Source organism: Capsicum annuum, chromosome 12 (assembly GCF_002878395.1).
Source record: "Capsicum annuum cultivar UCD-10X-F1 chromosome 12, UCD10Xv1.1, whole genome shotgun sequence".
Classification (NCBI taxonomy): Eukaryota; Viridiplantae; Streptophyta; class Magnoliopsida; order Solanales; family Solanaceae; genus Capsicum; species Capsicum annuum.
The window spans coordinates 2160482-2180191 of NC_061122.1; the positions used below are offsets into that span (position 1 = coordinate 2160482).

Here is a 19710-nt window from a genome sequence, read left to right on the forward strand (position 1 = left end):
ATTTTTAGTAATTTATTTCATTTTTTGAAAAATTTTAATTTCTTTTAAATAATCAGGTTTTTTATTTTTATTTTTTAAATAATTTTATAATTATTTTTTCATAATTTATATCCTCAAAGCCATTTTTTATTTTCACTTTTAAGAAATTTTACAATTTTTTTAATAATTATTTTAAAAAAAAAATAATTTTTTAATAATTATGTCATTTTTCAAAAATTTTTATAATTTTTTTAAACAATCAGTTTTTTATTTTTCTTTTACAAATAATTTTATAATTATTTTTTCATAATTTGGATCCTCAATGCCATTTATTATTTTCATTTTAAAAAGTTTTATAATTATTTTTAATAATTAATTTTTAATTTTTTGAATAAGTTTTTAATAATTTATTTCATTTTTTAAAAAAAATTATAATTTCTTTTTAATAATTAGTTTTTATTTTTATTTTTTAAATAATTTTATAATTATTTTTTCATAATTTGGATCCTCAATGCCACTTTTTATTTTCATTTTAAAAATTTTTATAATTTTTCTTATAATTAAATTTTTATTTTTAAAATAATTTTTTAATAATTTATTTCATTTTTAAAAAAAATTATAATTTCTTTTTAATATTTATTTTTTTATTTTTATTTTTTAAATAATTTTATAATTATTTTTTCATAATTTGGATCTTCAATACCATTTTTTATTTTCATTTTAAAAAGTTTTATAATTTTTCTGATAATTAAATTTTTATTTTTAAAATAATTTTTTAATAATTTATTTCATTTTTTAAAAAAAAATAATTTTTTATAAATAATCATCTTTTTATTTTTATTTTTCAAATAATTTTATAATTATTTTTTCATAATTTGGATCCTCAATGCCATTTTTTATTTTCATTTTAAAAAGTTTTATAATTTTTTTTATAATTAAACTTTTATTTTTAAAATAATTTTTTAATAATTTATTTTATTTTTTAAAAAAATTTATAATTTTTTTAAATAATCATTTTTTTTTTAAAATAATTTTATAATTTTTTTTCATAATTTATATCCTCAATGCCATTTTTTATTTTTATTTTTTAAAAATTTTTATAAATTTTTTTAATAATTATTTTTTAAAAAAAATAATTTTTTAATTATTTATTTCATTTTTAAATTTTTTATAATTTTATAAAAATAATCAATTTTTTATTTTTATTTTTAAAATTATTTTAGAATTATTTTTTAATAATTTCCTCAATGCCATTTTTATTTACTTTTTAAAAAAAATTATAATTAATTTTTAATAGTTACTGGACCTATAATGCCACTGTCGACTTCCAATTAGCTCGTTTTTCCACGTCATCACGTGTGTGCAACACACACTTTGACCTTTTTTGCTGATAGGGAAAAAAATGCCCAATTGGAACCAAATTGGAGGGTTTAGAGGTTTAATAGATACAAGCCTTAGTTTAGGGGCCTAAGTGAATTTTAAGGACAAGTTTGAGGGGCTATCGATGGGTTTAACTTTTAATTAAATAAATGTATGATAATGATGTGTTGGCATGAACTTTGGATCATTTCTTTAGTCCCCACAATTTACCAAATTAGAAACAAAACAATTTTGAACTTATAGTTTGTCCTAGTATTATTGGTTTAATTTGATATATATTGAACTTTTTGCCCTTCATCGAAAATTCTTGCTTTGGACAAAATCATCTTTTTCACTATTTCTTCCTAATATTTAAGAGTTGAAAATTAATTAAATATATTTATGGTAAAAAAAATTTCCTTATTAAAAGACATCAGAATTTCTATATTTTTTCTAATTTAAGAGTTAAAAATTAATTAAATATATTTATAGTAAAATCTACCTTTATTAGAAGCCATCAAAATTAATAACAACTGATACTTTTTCTATTAGTTTAAAAATTCTAAATCAACTAAATTTGATTTAGGAAGATTTGAAAAAACTAAAAATAAATATAAAACTATTAGCATAAGAAAAAATTAAGAAGTTCCAGATTTTTAAATGTTTTAAGTACGTAATAGAATGTAATCAATAAATTTGTAAAGATTTGATTTTAAAAATAAGAAAAGATTTTAAATATATATATATATATATATATATATATAAAATCGTAACACGAATATGGTTCAAATTGATGCGTTTTTCTTAGCCTGTGACAACAAGGGAAAGAGGTACGCAAACAAAAAAATGATGATTCATCAACCACTTGAACTGGTAAAACATATATGTATATGTGTTTATATTTATATTATCATATTAAAGTGTGAATTTTTTTTGAAAAATGATTTAAATTTTTACACTTTATTAAAAATCTTTGTAATCAAACGTACGTGAGGTTACACTAGTAGTCCAAAAAAGCATAAATATAGATAAATAATTACTACTAGTATATATTATCTTTATATCAATCTACTTTTCTTATAGCATGGGCAAGAAATTCTAACTTTTACTATTTCATTGTCTGTATTTTTATCATAGTTTTTATTTTGCACTTCTTTCAAATCTATTTCAAATAGTGTTTTTCTCAAGTCAAGGGTACGTTTATCGAAAATAGTCTCTCTATTCTTACAAGAGTAGAGCTAATTAAAATCTAGGTACATCTCACCCTTTCTACCTCACTTATGAGACTATACCGAGTTTGTTTGTTTTCAAGTTTTATTTTCGCATTTTTACATAATTATTTTTTAATAAAAAGAATAAAAAGAAAAAGCATGCTATAAAATACCATTGGTAGCTGAAAATATGAGTTAGGTGGAGGAGAAATAAATTAAATTAATAATTTATTTAATGGACCTTGTGTGACTGGTTCAAAATATTTTTTGTTTGGAAGTAGTATATTTCCTTAATTTATTTAGTTCCCACTTGTCTTTTTATTAAAATAATTAAAAGAGGAGATTTTTGGGAATCAAAATCAACATATAGATTTTTTTTAATTTAATGTGGGGAGGTGTTATTTGGAACAACCTATCACTGACGTTTCACATATTCCAAGGGGTGAAAAATCATTTAATTTAATTAATGTAATTATTTCATGAAATGAAATACTATATATTATAAAATTCATGCATGTGCATATTGGAATTGAACTTGTAATTCTAATTTCTAATAGTAACAATAAATTTGTGTAAAATCAAATGTTCATATGTGACTTCTTTTTCCTTTTTCTTATTCCGCGTCTGATATTAATATTGAGATTATTAAGTTGAAGGGCTTGATTGGTTGGGGAACAATTTATTCTGAGAAATGTTATTCCGTAATTTTATTTCAACCAAATATGAAATATGAAAATAATTCATTCTAAAATTAATCTCGAAACTGGTTTTCTCTTATGCCTTATATCAAACGAGTCCAAGGTTCTCTCTTTATTTTCTTTCCCCAAAAACACGCGAATGCTAGATATTTTGCGGTATTTGAAAATATTTAATCCGATTAATTTGAATTCATATCAATTTAATTAATTAAGGAGATTTTTTTTAATTGAAATTATAGTCCAAACAGAGAAGGAAAGTGCCATTTCCATCAAGCCATCAATTTCTCTTCTTCTTTTTCTTCCCTTTCACATTTCCAATTGAGATATTTTTTGTATTCGAAACTTTAGGAAGTTTCCAAAAGGAACACATTAAGATCACAAAGGTATTCCTTACGTTTCTTTTTAGTTGTCGTAGTTTCTATTTTAAGAGTCAGAAATAAATTTTGATCACTATTTTAAAATATGAATTTTAATCATTTGATACGAGTCATTTTTGGCCCGTTTCGTTGGGTGTTCGCTCACGATTCGATGGGTGGGCTCAAGGCCTAATGGCGGATATTGACAAGCGCCCCCTCGAGGGTTGTGGAGCGGACGTAGGTGGTTCGGCGGGGCCGTTTGGACCATTTTGATGATCAAATAAGCGAAACGTCGCGAACGGGCTCATCTTTTGCCCGTTTCGGTGGGTGTCTATCACCGACGTTTCACACATTCCAAGGTAGTGAAAAATCATTTAATTTGATTAATGCAATTATTTCTTGAAATGAAATATAATATATTATAAAACTCATGCATGTGCATATTGGAATTTAACTTGTAATTCTAATTTCTATCATCTTTTATTTCTAATAGTAACAATAAATTTGTATAAAATCAAATATCCACATGTGACTTCTTTCTTTTTTTCTCGCTCGATATTTGATACTATTAGCAAATTTAAATTCATACATTACAAGGTCTGGACATAACTTCACATTTATTTTCTTCTTTAATTTTGAATAGATTAGTGAAGATATATATAACTAGACAAATCAATTTATCATCATGAACCTGAAGAAAAAGTGGACAGCTAACTAATTAGGGAGATATAAATAAAATAGTCAGAAAAATATCTGGAATTCCAATAACATATATATTCATTACACTGTCCAACTCAAAAATATATCCAAATAAAGCTATTATATTATAAAGTATTATCCGAATATATAAATGATTGTTAAAGGACAAAGGCTAGTATATATTAATATTTAAAAATAAAGTGGAGCTTTAAAAATTCAAATTATTAATAAACTTGTACTTTAGCAGCAGATGATCGTTTACAACTAATAAAGTTAGATGTCCACATTGTTATTCTTTCCTTTAATAGAATTTTACACCCAAATACTATACCAAATATCAAATTATCGAATATCAATTATCAAATTTTTCGATTCAATTTGGTAATTCGATTTTCGGTATTTTATATTCAGCCCTACTTGCAGGTCATCTTAGAAGTAATCCTCATAATAATAGATAATCACCTTTATTATATTCTTCTTTTTTAAAAAAAATAAAAATTATCTAATCACTTTTGAATGAGACTAATTGCTATGGATGACTTATAATAATCAAAATCAACAGCCTAACACCTTCTCGAAGTAAGAAATTTTTACACTATCATATCGTTTAAAAATACTATCTACAGTTTACTTTTCTGCTAAGGAGTGTGGATCGGTCGGTTCGATTTGATTTTATGCGTTATTAGTTTGGTTTATCGGTTTTTTATTTTTAAATATGCAAAATCAATAACCAATCAATAAAATATATTTTTTTATCGATTTTCAGTTTATCAATTTTTGATCCTTAACAGTTCGTTTTTAGGTTTAACCAATAAAAAAATACTCATAAAATAGTAATAGTAACAACTAACATAAAAAAAATAGAATCTTAGATGCCATCAAACTCCTACACAATGCGTTTCCGTTAACAAGAATCTTAAAGCTTGAACTGAATGTTAGTTCGAAAAAAAACTAAATCCTAGTTGTTGTAAGCTACTGAATGCTTCAAACTTTCCAATACGGCAATACTCATGTTTTATATTGTGCTTTTATTGCTCCGAATAGGTTAATACTTTGTGAATCAATGGATTGTGAATAAATAGTGTAATATATATATATAAATAAAGTAATATAATTATTTTTATATATAACATAAATGGGTGTAAACAGTAATTTAGTATATCCTTATTTGTTTGTCGGTTTAATCAGTAACTCAATAAGCTAAAATCGAAATCGAATCGTTTACTCAATAAATATTTTTATAAAACCAATAAAAAACCGTTTACCCAATAACCCAATACCAATAACCTAATAACATTTTTATTCGTTTGATTTATCGATCCGTTCGATTTTTTCACACCCCTAAATACAATAGATAAAATAATCTAATAAACGAAAAATTATTTACACTAACTATGTTTATAGACTTAAATTCTAAGTTTCAATAATGACATGCCTACCCTATTACATGGTCCAAATTTCATTATTTTATAAATAGTGACACACTTGTTCTACATTTCTTATTCAAGAAACAAATAATATCTTTCTTTTTTTTCTCTCTATTGATTTACTCTGTGTGATCTTTCTCCGTCGTACTACCACCACTACACCACCATGGTTCTGTCCAAGACGGCGTCAGAAAGTGACGTGTCCATTCACTCTACGTTCGCGTCTCGATATGTTCAAACTTCTCTTCCTAGGTATTATTTATACGTCTTGATGTTTGATAATCTGTCGCTAAATAGTCTGTAGATAATGATATGCTTTGATACTAACTAAAGCGTCTGATTCGTCGTTAAATAGAATTAACGATTCATTTTTATTGTTTTGCGATAGAAGTTTTGATAGTGAATCTCAATATAGTTACGATTTACTTTGCAAATTTTTGCAATAAAGTTAATTAGTCATATTCTAGTGTTTGATTGCTAGAAAAAAAAAATTCTAGGGACAATATTTTTTTTTTACATTGATCAAACATTTAAATATTATTTGGTGCGCGTTTAATCTGAATTTGCGCTGATTATCTAAAAGAGAAATTCATCTCATCGCAATCTTTTGGTAGTCATATATCTTTAATTCTCTCATATTTCATCAAATTAAGCACTATTTGATTTGCTAATATTATTATAGATCTTACTAGGGAAAATGTTTTTAAAAAATAGCTAGATCATTTAAATGAGTAAAAAAGGTGCGAGAAATATCTATACTTTGGTAAAATTTGCAATTACGCATCCAAAACTTTGCGGGGTTCTATGACCCCTAGACTATTTTTTATCGTATTTAACTGGCATATATTTGGTCTCCTGGACCACTGTGTATATTTCAGGCATAAGAAAAAAATATTTGATAATGGGCAAATATATGCCAGTTAAATAAGGTAAAAATAGTCTAGGGGTCATAGGACCCTTGCAAAGTTCATGGTGCGTAATTGTAAATTTTGTCTAAATACAAGTAATTTTCGCACATTTTTCCCTTTAAATGACTCCAATAGTATCAACATTTTTTTTTTCTTTCCTTGGATTTTTTTTATATATATATAAATACATTCTTGAAATTAGAGTTTTTTTAAAAAAAAATTTTTTGTTTGGGACTTTTTTTTTTTTTTAGGTTTAAGATGCCGGAAAACTCAATACCAAAGGAAGCAGCATATCAAATTATAAATGATGAACTTATGTTAGATGGAAATCCAAGGTTGAATTTGGCTTCTTTTGTAACGACATGGATGGAACCAGAATGTGATAAATTGATGATGGATTCAATTAACAAAAATTATGTTGACATGGATGAATATCCGGTCACCACTGAGCTTCAGGTAAAAAAAATTTAGATTTTTTTCGTATCGATTGAATTTAAGTTTTATACATTAACAATATGAAAAGATATTTGTACGATCAAATTATTATATTATAAGGTTAAGTAGATGTGAAGGGCAGAGCTAGAAGGTTACCAATGAATTCATTCATGTTATAGAACAGACAGGAATAAGTAATATAGTAAGTGAAAGAAAAACAAGATAAACACACATAAATTTATGTGCAAATCCTTAACGGAAAAAATCACGAACAGAAAAGAGAATTCACTATAATAGAGAGGAATACAATAAGGAGACGAAAGTCTCTTTTTAAAAAACCTTCAACAACAACCGACTAAATCACACTTATATAATACACGCGTACAAATAAATCTTAAGCCCAAAAAACATACAGGCACAGACCCCACAAAAGATCACAAACATGGATCGCACCGCGAATTTTTCAGGATCGAATTAGCAGAATTCGAATTACAAACTTTAAAAATTCAGATAAGAATATGTAGGGTAAAGCTAAAAGACTATCTACAAACTAGACTGAATTCAATAGCTTTAGTTCAAATTCAATAACAAGAAGATCAACTCAGTCCCGTTGAGCTCAATAATTTTAATTCAAACATTTTATTTATATGAAATTCAGTTACTAACACCGGATATCGCTGTCTAGTAATTTTAAATAGAAGACTTCACTATTTATAAGAATTTAATGAATAGTGCCTTATGTTAACTTTTACGATAAAAATGAAAATTAGCGGTGTCAAGTCTAATTCTGTATAATTATTTCTCTTTCCTAGAAGTCATTATTTATAATATGATTTTTTACAAATTCAACCAATATAAAATTTTGATGAATAGTATAATGTTTCCAAAAATATCAACGTCTTTTTCAATAATAAGTGCTAAGAAAATAAACACCGTCCAAGATCGAAATAATATAGATACATAGGATTCCTCAATTCTTAATCATAAATTTTATATTTCATATTTTAGGAGTGTGGATATTCTTTTAGCTAAATTTTAATAGAATGAGAGAATATAAGATATTCCATTTTTAATAAAAAATTTCGTACTTCAAACTCGAGTTCTTGCAATAAAAAAGATTTCTCTTTCGCTGAATCTTATATAACATAAATTTAAATTAATCGAGACTCAAAATAAATATTGAGGCAAAAGTATCAAACAAAATAGGTTATGGCCAAGAAAAAATGGGAGAAAAATTTTAACCAAAAAAAAAAAAAAAAAGGGTGAAAAAGTGTAGCAATTAGAGTGGCCCTTTAACGTGCGCCCACACGTTTTCTTTTTTGTGTAACATGCAATAATGCAAATATTGTCAATCATATCGGTAAGTATTTATTTTTATTTAATTGTTATGTTTCTTTTTTTAAAAGTTAATTTAATTAATTTTAAAATTAAATTAATTTTAATAAATTTAAAATTAAATTGAGTATTCATAATTATATAAAAAATAGAAAATAATATAATAAAATCAATTTAAATCTCAATTATTGTTCGTTTTCTTATCTCCATTTGGAGTTTTGGATCCCAACAACTTTACAAGTGGCTATCACGTCATTAGTAATAATAAATAGTCCCCTCTCCTCCCCCCACCCCCCCATGAAATTGGAATCTAGAGAATTTTTCAAAATATAAAAGTAAAAAGGACCAAGATTTAAAAAGAAGAATCAGGGTCGTGGTGTAGTGGATAAGACTGCTCCATTCTTAATTAAAAGTCAAGGGTTTGACCATGAGCATAGAGAAAATTCTGTTGGAAGCGGTGCCATTTTAATAGGTCTTACAACGTGCGATTCAAATTAATCGAGGCTCTAATACGAGCATCGAACACCGGATGAAAAAAAATTAAAAGAAGAAAAAGCTAATGCAATGTGGTGGGTAATAAAGTCAAAAGGAAATCTTGGATAGTAACTCCATGTTACACTATTTATGTGTAAAGTTACTAATTCACCTTTTTATTTAATAAAGTTATTGACTTTTATAGAAATTTAAATTATTCAATTAATTGATGAGAGACTAAATATTTATTTTACCAAAAGTGCTATACTGACTAATTTGACAGTTGATTTATTCAAATTAAAATATTATTATATGAAGTTTAATGGCGTTTTCGAACTGTTTGAATTTTGTTACTTATAAAGCATTACATCGTAATTATTAAATTGGACTTTTCAACCACCTAGACTAAAAAAAAGCCCCACAGTAATAAAAATGAAAAAATGGACGGTTTGGTATATTAAGTTTTCGCTATTGTGGGGTTAGAAGTCATTTTCACAGCTCAAACCCCTGATCTCGTGATCACGTAAAAAAAATATCACCTGTTACGCCTTAAAAAATCTTAATTGTGACATAATATTTATTTATGTTACTCTGACTCTTCAAAAATGTCGATAGATGCATGCCGGATCTTTCAAAAATAGTTTATTTTTGAAGGATCCGACACGGGTGCAACAACAGTTTTGAAGAGTCCGAGCAAATTAGATATTTATGACGGATAAATCAATCACAAAATAAAATCGATAGTCTGGTACATTAAGCTTTCGCTATCGTGGAGTTTAGAGAGAAGGGTCAGACTACAAGTGTCTATTCAACACAGCCGTACTCTAAATTTCTGCAAAAAATTATTTTTACAGCTCGAACCCGTGACCTCATGATCACATAAGAACATGATCACCCGTTACGCCCTAGAAAGTCTTAATTGTGACAGAATATTTATGACGGACAGGCCAACCACAGAATTAACATCTTCTTACGATTTTGTATCTAGTATCAGCAACAAATAATACGATTAATTTAACATTTTTTTCTTGATTTTAAATTTTGAAAATATTTTTATTATTATCTTGCAGAATCGATGTGTAAATATGATAGCTCATTTATTTAATGCACCACTCAAAGATGGAGAAACAGCAGTTGGAGTTGGAACAGTTGGATCATCAGAAGCAATTATGCTTGCTGGATTGGCCTTTAAGAGAAAATGGCAAAACAAAATGAAAGCCCAAGGAAAGCCCTATGACAAGCCCAATATTGTTACTGGTGCCAATGTCCAGGTATACTTTCACACATATAGCCACTTGTCACTTCGTGTAATTTGAAAAATAGCCACTCTCGCGGAGTTTTAAATTCTACACATGCGATTCCATACATATCATCACGGTCGCGGATTTTAACCTCTACAGATTATCATAGAGTTAGTGGGTAGGAGTGCGTTCTGGCTAGTAGGAAGGTGTGCTTTGTTTGCTTCTATGCATGTAGTCGTAGTGCTATGCGTCTTGTAGTTCCTTGTTCGTGGTGTTTTAGTGATGTTTGGAATTTCTGGATATATAGACTGTGTATCTCATTACTCTATGGGTGTGGTATCCCTTTTTGTTTGTTGTTTTTATGTTTTTCTTATATTGTGTTACTTGTCCTGAGTCGGGGGTCTATCGGAAACAACCGCTCTACTTCGTCTGAGATAGTGGTATGAACTGCATGCTTACATCTTACCCTCCCCAGACCTCACTTTATCGGAATTCACTGAATATGTTGTTCTTGTTGTAGATTGTCATGGAGTTTCACTTGTGAAATTTGAAATTCCGTCAGGGTGTATGATTACGTTAGACGTGCGCATGCCCGTATATCGTTGGAATTAACAAGCTTCACTTGTGACATTTGAAACTTTATGACATCAATTATTTTTCAAAAATCGATGCGAAAAATAGCCAATAAACATTATCTCTACATGTTTTTCCTCATCTTAGTCCATAAAACACGTGTGCATGTGTGCATGCGTATAAATACTTTCACCATCAACAATGCATGTTAACATGTTGTAGCTGGTAACCTGTACTATCTTTCAAGTTACGAAAGTTACGAATCCAACTCTTTTTACCATCGAACATGATAGTATAAAGTATAAATTCAACAAAATTTAAGATTTTGAACAGGTGTGTTGGGAGAAATTTGCAAGGTATTTTGAAGTGGAACTAAAGGAAGTAAAATTGAGTGATGGATACTATGTGATGAACCCTGAGAAAGCTGTGGAAATGGTGGATGAGAACACCATTTGTGTAGCTGCTATTTTGGGTTCTACTCTTAATGGTGAATTTGAAGATGTAAAGAAATTAAATGACCTCTTGATTGTGAAGAACAAAGAAACTGGGTAAGTTTCAATCTTTAACATTGCTTTATATATCATAACGTCGAGTTTTTTGGTTGTTAAGTTATAGTATGACTGAATTTTTACCTTTCAAAGATATACCGACCTAGGCATCTGATAATGTCGTAGGTTGTCTTCTAACATAAGTGACATGAAAACAAGGAATGATGTATATTGAGAATCACGTGTGTAGCACATTTATTATCTTAAAACATTCAAAGTTATAAAAGTTATACCGACCGTAGGCATCTAACTATTGTCAGATGTTGTAGGTCGTCTTCTATCAAAAGTTATACCAACGGTAGGGATCTAACTAGTGTCAGTTATCGTAGGTTGTCTTCTAACCTTAGCGACATGAAAATAAGGAATGATGTATATTGAGAATCGCGTGTGTAGCACATTTATTATCTTAAAACTTTCAAAGTTATACCGATCATAGGCATCTAACTATTGTCAGGTGTTGTGGGTCGTCTTCTATCTAAGTTACACCAACGGTAGGCATCTAACTACTGTCAGATATCGTAGGTTGTCTTCTAACCTTAGCGACATGAAAATAAGGAATTATGCATATTGAGAATCGTGTGTGTAGCACATTTATTATCTTAAAACTTTCAAAGTTATAACGATTGTAGGCATCTAATAACTATTGTCAGATGTTGTGGGTCGTCTTTTATCTAAGTTATACCAACGGTCGGCATCTAACTACTGTCAGTTGTCATAGGTTGTCTTCTAACCTTTGCGACTTGCAATGATGTATACTGAGAATCGGGCATGGGCACAGTTTTACTATCTTAAACTTTCTAAGTTATGCGAAGGGTAGGTATCTAACTATCAGATGTCGTAGGTCGCCTCCTAACATTATCAACATAAAAATAGAGGATGATTTTTAAATGAGAGTCCGGTATGGACACATGAAAGTAGGGGAATGATGTATATTGACATGCGATAAGTTGTCTTCTAACATTAACAACATGAAAAGTATTTTACGCTTCTGAATATGTATATTGACATGTCGTATGTTGTCTTCTAACATAAACAACATGAAGAGTCTTTTACGCTTCTGAATATGTATATTGACATGTCGTAGGTTGTCTTAAACTTTCTAAGTTATTGACATGTCGTAGGTTGTCTTAAACTTTCTAAGTTATGCTATGGGTAAGTATTTAACTGTCAAATGTCGTAGGTCGCCTCCTAACATTATCAACATAAACATAGGGGATGATGTATATTGAGAGAGTCCGGTATGGATACATGAAAGTAGGGGAATGATGTATATTGACATGTCGTAGATTGTCTTCTAACATTAACAACCTGAAAAGTCTTTCACGCGTCTGAATATGTATCTTAACAATTAATAATAGTTTGTGTAATTTGGAAACAGGTGGGACACTCCAATTCATGTGGATGCAGCAAGTGGTGGATTTATTGCACCATTTCTTTATCCAGACCTTGAATGGGACTTTAGATTGCCATTGGTGAAAAGTATTAATGTGAGTGGTCACAAATATGGTCTTGTTTATGCTGGTATTGGTTGGGTTATTTGGAGGAGCAAAGAAGATTTGCCTGATGAACTTATTTTCCACATCAATTATCTTGGTGCTGATCAACCCACTTTCACTCTCAATTTCTCTAAAGGTAATTAATTAATAATCCCTTACGGTAAAAGTTAATGGTCAAAAACACACTTAAAACGTAATTTTTTTTTTTCGAGTTTCATACTTCAACTATCCATTATTCTCTTGACCTACCTAAACTATCACTCACCTTGTATTAAAACACACCTCGATGCTGAGTTGGACAAATTTATGTTCTCAATCAGCATCGAGGTGTGATTTGATACAATGGGAGTAATATTTGAGGTATGAAACGCGTGAAAAGGTGATAGTTTAGGTACAGGGGCGGACCCACGTGAATAGGTGGGGGTGCACGTGCACCCGTTAACGTTGAAAAAAATTATGTATATATATGATAATGCACCCAAAGATGAATGATAGTGCACCTTGGTGGGCTGGTTGTTGTAGCCTGGGCTTCCTTCCACGCAGGGCTGGTTGTAGCCTGGGCTTCCTTCCACGCAAACTAGGGGGATTCGAACCCCCAACCAGTCGGTAAGGTGAACCCTCGACCATTGAGCTACCACAACTAATTGTTCAAAAATGTTAAAAGTAAACTTCATATTAGAAAGTAAAGTTATTGGCTCAAAACTCTTATTTATTCTATATATTTATTTTTTCAGTAGTTTTCCTATCTTTGGCGACCAATTGAATTTGATAATATCCCTTAATCGACACCGAAAGTTTTTCTTACGTCTTAAGATAATATTGGTGCTTCGCAATATTATCAAAAGCAATAAGCGTAAAAAAACTTCAAGGTCTATTGTGTTTAAGCACAAAGTACAAATAAGCGTGAGATTTAACGAGAAAAGGCACAAAGGTAGAAAAGATATAAATATATGTCTAGCATAAGACTAATAATATAAGCACGAATGACAAATATATGAACAATTTTTTTTTCTTTTTTGATGAAGTGAAATATCAATTGTTTAGTGTTCGTCTCTTCAGAAAGCCTCATTGACAAGGGAAAGTATGTATCAAAAATTAGAACTTAAGCTGCACATTAAGAGAGGTGAGCGTTCAACACATTTTGAGTCTTACTTCGAGGCTTATGCGCGTCTTTGACAACACTGATGCACCCACAGACTTCAAATAGTGGGTTCGCCTCTGTTTAGATAGATAAATGAAACAATGGATCATTAAGGTATGAAACTGCGGAAATGTAATAGCTTATCGATCGCCGATGAAACTATTTGTGGAAAACATATCCAATGAGTGCTTTTAACGTATATCGAAAATTGACTGATTTCTAGTAATGTTATATTCTATCGAAAATTTGATAAGATTAAGTATATTGTATATTACTTGTCATAAAGCATGTGATATACTGGAACCAGATGAATAATACAATTCAGTTACATATAAGATTTATGTGAATTTAATCATTATTTTGCTATATTTTCATGCAGGTTCTAGTCAAGTAATTGCTCAATATTACCAACTTATTCGCTTGGGTTATGAGGTAAGTACAACATTAATAATTTTATTATTTTAGTGAAAGTTAAAAATTGTAGCAATTGTTAGTAGTCGTATCGGATCATCAAAATATACATGATATTCATATGATCTGACTCGAATACAACATTTTTGAAAGATCCGAACAACATAACTTACTACAGTTACTTTTATCAGTGCAGTATAACCAGCTATTAGGTTATAAAAAACACATTTCTTTCGAGAATTACATGTATTAAAGCTCAAAATTTTGTTATGCATCTGTGTCAGATCTTCTAAAAGTAAATATGATTTAGATGATTCAATACGGGTGCAGTAACATTTTTGAAAAATTCAAACAACATATACCAACTATTAGCATGTGAAAACTATATATCTTTCAAGAATTGCATGCTTTAAGCTCAAGATTTTACCGCACATCTGTGTCGGATCATCTAAAAGTACTTACTATTTTAAACGATCTACAAGATTTAGATGATTCAATATAAGTGCAATAACATTTTAAAAAAATTCAAACAACACATACCGACTATTAGCATGTGAAAACTATATATCTTTCAAGAATTGCATGCTTTAAGCTCAAGATTTTACCACACATCTTTGTCGGATCATCTAAAAGTAGTTATTATTTTAAACGATCTACAATAAATTCATCGATATCTTTTGAATATCTGATCAACATACGCGCTTTGAAGCTCAAAATTTTGTTGTTTTAAACCAGGGTTACAAGAATGTTTATCGAGAATTTCTATTGTATATTGTTTGTTTACTATTCCTTGTCTAAACTGTTTTATCTTGAGTCGGAGGTTCATTAGAAACAGTCTCTCTATCTCACCTCTGAGTTAGAGGTATGAACTGCGTACACTTATACCCTCCCTAGACCCCACTTGATGGGAATATACTGGGTACGTTGTTGTTGTTGATGCATACATATATATAGTATATAGTAATCTAACAATATGTAAATACTATAGGGTTACAAGAATGTTATGGAGAATTGTCAAGGAAATGCAAGGGTACTGAGAGAAGGACTAGAAAAGACAGGGAGATTCAACATAGTTTCCAAAGACATTGGAGTTCCATTAGTTGCATTTTCTCTTAAAGACAATCACAAACACAATGAGTTCGAGATTTCTGAAACTTTAAGGAGATTTGGATGGATTGTTCCAGCATACACTATGCCACCAGATGCTCAACACATCACTGTTCTTAGAGTTGTCATCAGAGAAGATTTCTCTCGAACCCTCGCCGAGCGACTGGTAATGTTTTTATTTCTGTTTAACTGTCGTTTCAATTTATATGACAGTGTTTGACTGGATGGAAACTCGTAGTCTTAAACACAGTATGAAACTTTGTGACTATAAAAGGATGAAGTTCAAAGTTTAAATATTTTCAAGGGTTTAATAGCACTTCTAGTCCTTAGTTTTTTTTTTCTGTGGTTTCCTGGTGTTGCTTTGCGGACCCGACTAGCTGTACCCACTGGGTCCCGCTGTTTTAAGGCGGGTCCACCACGGTTAGTTCCACGGGCCCTGGAGACGCGGTCGGTTTGTAATGCCTCCAGTGGCCCTGCTGTGGCTCGAACTGGCGACCTGAAGGACTTTGTCCTCAGGCCTTTACTAGCCGAGCTACCCTTCAGACTTCTAGTCCTTAGGTTATTGGAAAAATTTTGATATTATAGTTCGTGTGATATCTGACTAAGCACATTTAATCTTTAATGGATTGAAATGCACAATTGATCCCTTTGCTTGTAAATATTCACAAATCTACTATGGTTATTAATTAACTTTTTTTGCCGTTTAATATGTTATGCTAAGTTTATAGTGTTATTCCATGTTTGACAATAATATAGTTAAAAAAAAAAAAATCCAAATAGAACATATTTTTCATATAAAGGGATCAAAAATACACATTTTATCAATAATTGAAGGACCAAAAAATTACTATTATCCCTATTTCTAAACAAAAAATGTATCTTTCCCTTTTTGAACATGAAAAAAATATCATATTATATTCTTCACAACTTTGCAATTTGCATAGTCATGTAGATATTCGAAAGAATTTGTTATATTCACTAAAACTGTATGCATTACTTTATAACAAGTTAATCAAGAAGAATAAGTAAATATATAGCGCTTTTACAAAAGCATTTTCTGACGTAGTTTCAAGCCTTAAATTAATCTTTTAATTACATTCTTGGTTCATATTGTTAGAGTTGTGACCAAACTTTTGTTGATTCAGCCCTAAAAGTTTTGCGGTACGATCCATGTTTGTGATTTTCAGTGGGGTATGTGGTGGTAGCGTAGGGAATTAGAACAATTAGTGGTTAGGTTTTGGATATTTCAGAAATTACGTCGTGTTCCACATTGTACTCCTCTCTCCTTTCATAGTGAAATTCCTCTGCCTGTGCCCTTAGTTTTTCCCGCAAGAGTTTCCACGTAAATCTGTGCGTTCTTGTCTTTTCTTTTTGCTTGTGGTTTGCTTTATTCTGTCTGATTAATAACACATATTTTTTCCAAACAGGTTATTGACATCGTAAAAGTCCTCCACGAACTCGACTCACTCCCTGCACGTGTCAATGCCAAGCTAGCCGTGGCCGAGGAGAAGGCCGCGGCGAGTGGCGTTGACATCGTGCATCACAAAACAGATAGGGAATGGGAACTTGAGGTTGCTGAAGCATGGAAGAAGTTTGTTGCTGATAAGAAGAAGAATAAAACTAGTGGAGTTTGTTAAATTAATTTAATTTAACTATTGTTTATGATATGATATGATATGATGAGTTAATTATGAGTTTATGACTAAGTACTTAATCAATTTTTCTTGTGTATTGGTATTTTGTAATATGATTTTCTTTTACCAACTGATATTTATCATGTACTTTAAAATTTATTTACGTTGTGAGTGCTTGAGGTCTTGCTTATCCGATATAATTTTCTTTTTTTATAATATCAGGTCATCAGAGGATATAAGAAATATTGGCCAATGTAAAATTGGATCATTACTAAATCCATTTTTCTTTCGTATAAATAACATAAATGTCAATTTCTTAAAAGTAATTATACTCTCTCCCATTTTTTTAATTACTTTACTCTCTTTCTCTATTAATATACATAACATAGCCGACATATACATAGCATTCTGTGTATATGTGAGATTTTTGTAATATGTTTAGTGAGTTGATTTTTTTTTAATATTAAAAACATAAGTTGTGTATTTGTTTAATTTTTAGTTGTTGTTTTGTTTTTACTTATAGTATGATTTTCTTTTACCAAATGATATTTATCATGCACTTTAATTCATTTATACTGTGAATGCTACCAATCTTGTTTTTTCGATTCGACTTTTTTTTTAAAAAAATAATAGCAGACCACTCAAAGAATTTATTTAGTGTAGTTTTATAAGTGGAATTTGAGTATGTATGTGATAGATCTTCCGCTTGAAAATAACAGATAATAAAGGGAAAAAATAAAATAATTTCACCATATTTTAAAATTAAATTATGCACCTTGTTCATTATGACATTCAACGTTTCTGTCTTTAAAAATTTTAAATCATATAGAAGACTGGTAAATTAATCTAAATATATTCAGTGATCTGTATAATTGAGTTAGGGGTGTGTAAAAATCGCACCGATCGATAAATCGAATTGATAAAAATATTATTGGGTTATTGGGTTAACGATTTTTTATTGATTTTATAAAAAATTTTATTGGGTAAACGGTTCGGTTTCGATTTTAGCTTATTGGGTTATCGGTTAAACCGATAACCCAATAAGAATACACTAAATTATTATTTTATCCCTATTTATGTTATATATATAAAAATTTCTCTCTATCTATCTATATATATAGAGAGATAAATATAAATATAAATATAGATATAGATATGTGTATGTATATATATATTATATGCACTACTTATTCACAATTCAATGATTCACAAAGTATTAACCTATTCAGGACAATAAAGGCATAATATAAAGTTTGGTTATTCTCGTATTGAAAAGTTTGAAGCATTTATAGCTTCCAACAATTAGGATTTAATTTTTTTTCTAACTAATATTCAATTCAAGTTTGAAAATTCTTGTAAACTAAAATGCATTGTGTAGGATTTTGGCTGTAAGTAAGATTTCATTTTTTTTATGTTAGTTGTTACTATTTCTATTTTTATTTTATAAGTATTTTCTTATTGGTTAAACCGAAAACAGAACCGTTAAGGATAAAAAACCGATAAGAAAATATCTTATTGGTTGGTTATCCAAAAATTGATAAACCAAATCAATAACACATAAAACCGAACCGAGCCAACCGGTTCACACCTCTAAATTGAGTTACCCAAAAAGTAATGTCATATCCAATGTATATGTCAACATCTTGTATTCAATTAATAAACCAGACAAATTAAAGAGATATTGAGGGAAAGAAATAACAATATTAAGCGTAATTCCATAAGTGAAGCTTTGAAAGAATAAAAAAAAAAAATCGATAAATCCTTAGCTCAAAAGCAATATTCTCGAAGAAAAAGTACAAAAATAATATGACAACAAAATATATAGCAAAATACAAAATAAGTGAAGTAATATATAATAATACACATTGAAGAATCAGAGACTCAGGGGAGGAGCCAGCCCTTTGGTAGAGGGTTCATTCGAACCCTCTTCGACGAAAAAATATACTATTTATACATGATTCTCGGCTAGATTTTCTTTAAATATTGAACCCCTCAATTGAAATTATGATTCTACCTTTGCAGAGACTACATGATTACTGAATAGTTCCTGCATCTCGAACACAACGTGCGATAACACTACATACTACCCGTTTATTATAGTATTTCTCAACCTCTAAATCTTCATTTTTAGGATTATGTCTCTTGTAAAATGACGTTGTATCATATCTATCCAATCATCCCTCCTAAATCTTTTTTAGCATATCATAATCTCTCGTAACTTCTATTACAGTTGACCTCTCATGCCTTCATATCGCCGCACTCGTTGGTGCGCCTTCTCTTCACATAATCGGACCATCTCACCTTTGCTTTCCTCGTCTTATCCATTACGAAGAACACCTTACCCGTATAACTTCGTTTCTAGTCATATCTCTCATAGCATGCTTATATATTCGTCTGAGCATCCTCACTTGTACTACCCCTCATCTTATAAATATGGACGCTCTTGATTGACTAACACTATGCTCCATACAATAATATTGATCCAACCATCACTCGGTAAAATCAACCTTTAAGACTTGGCGACATGTTCTTATCGGATAGTATTAAGGTCGTTTGGTGTGAGGTATAAGTAATCCCTTGGATAAGTAATTCTGAGATAAAATAAAAGATCATTTTATTCCATGTTTGGTTGGAGGGATTTATCAATGGTGGGATAACTTATCCCACCATTTACACCA

General features: G+C 29.5%; 1 protein-coding gene across 1 annotated transcript; it reads left to right on the forward strand.

Annotated features, from left to right (window-relative positions):
* The first annotated feature begins 5687 nt into the window (after positions 1-5687).
* Positions 5688-17227, forward strand: LOC107850578 (glutamate decarboxylase). The gene is made up of 8 exons (XM_016695193.2): positions 5688-5981; positions 6889-7093; positions 9952-10152; positions 11029-11243; positions 12622-12875; positions 14260-14312; positions 15280-15564; positions 16826-17227. Exons 1-8 carry the CDS (start codon positions 5896-5898, stop codon positions 17033-17035), a joined length of 1509 nt encoding a protein of 502 aa, XP_016550679.1. The 5' UTR covers positions 5688-5895; the 3' UTR covers positions 17036-17227.
* The last annotated feature ends 2483 nt before the right edge of the window (positions 17228-19710 follow it).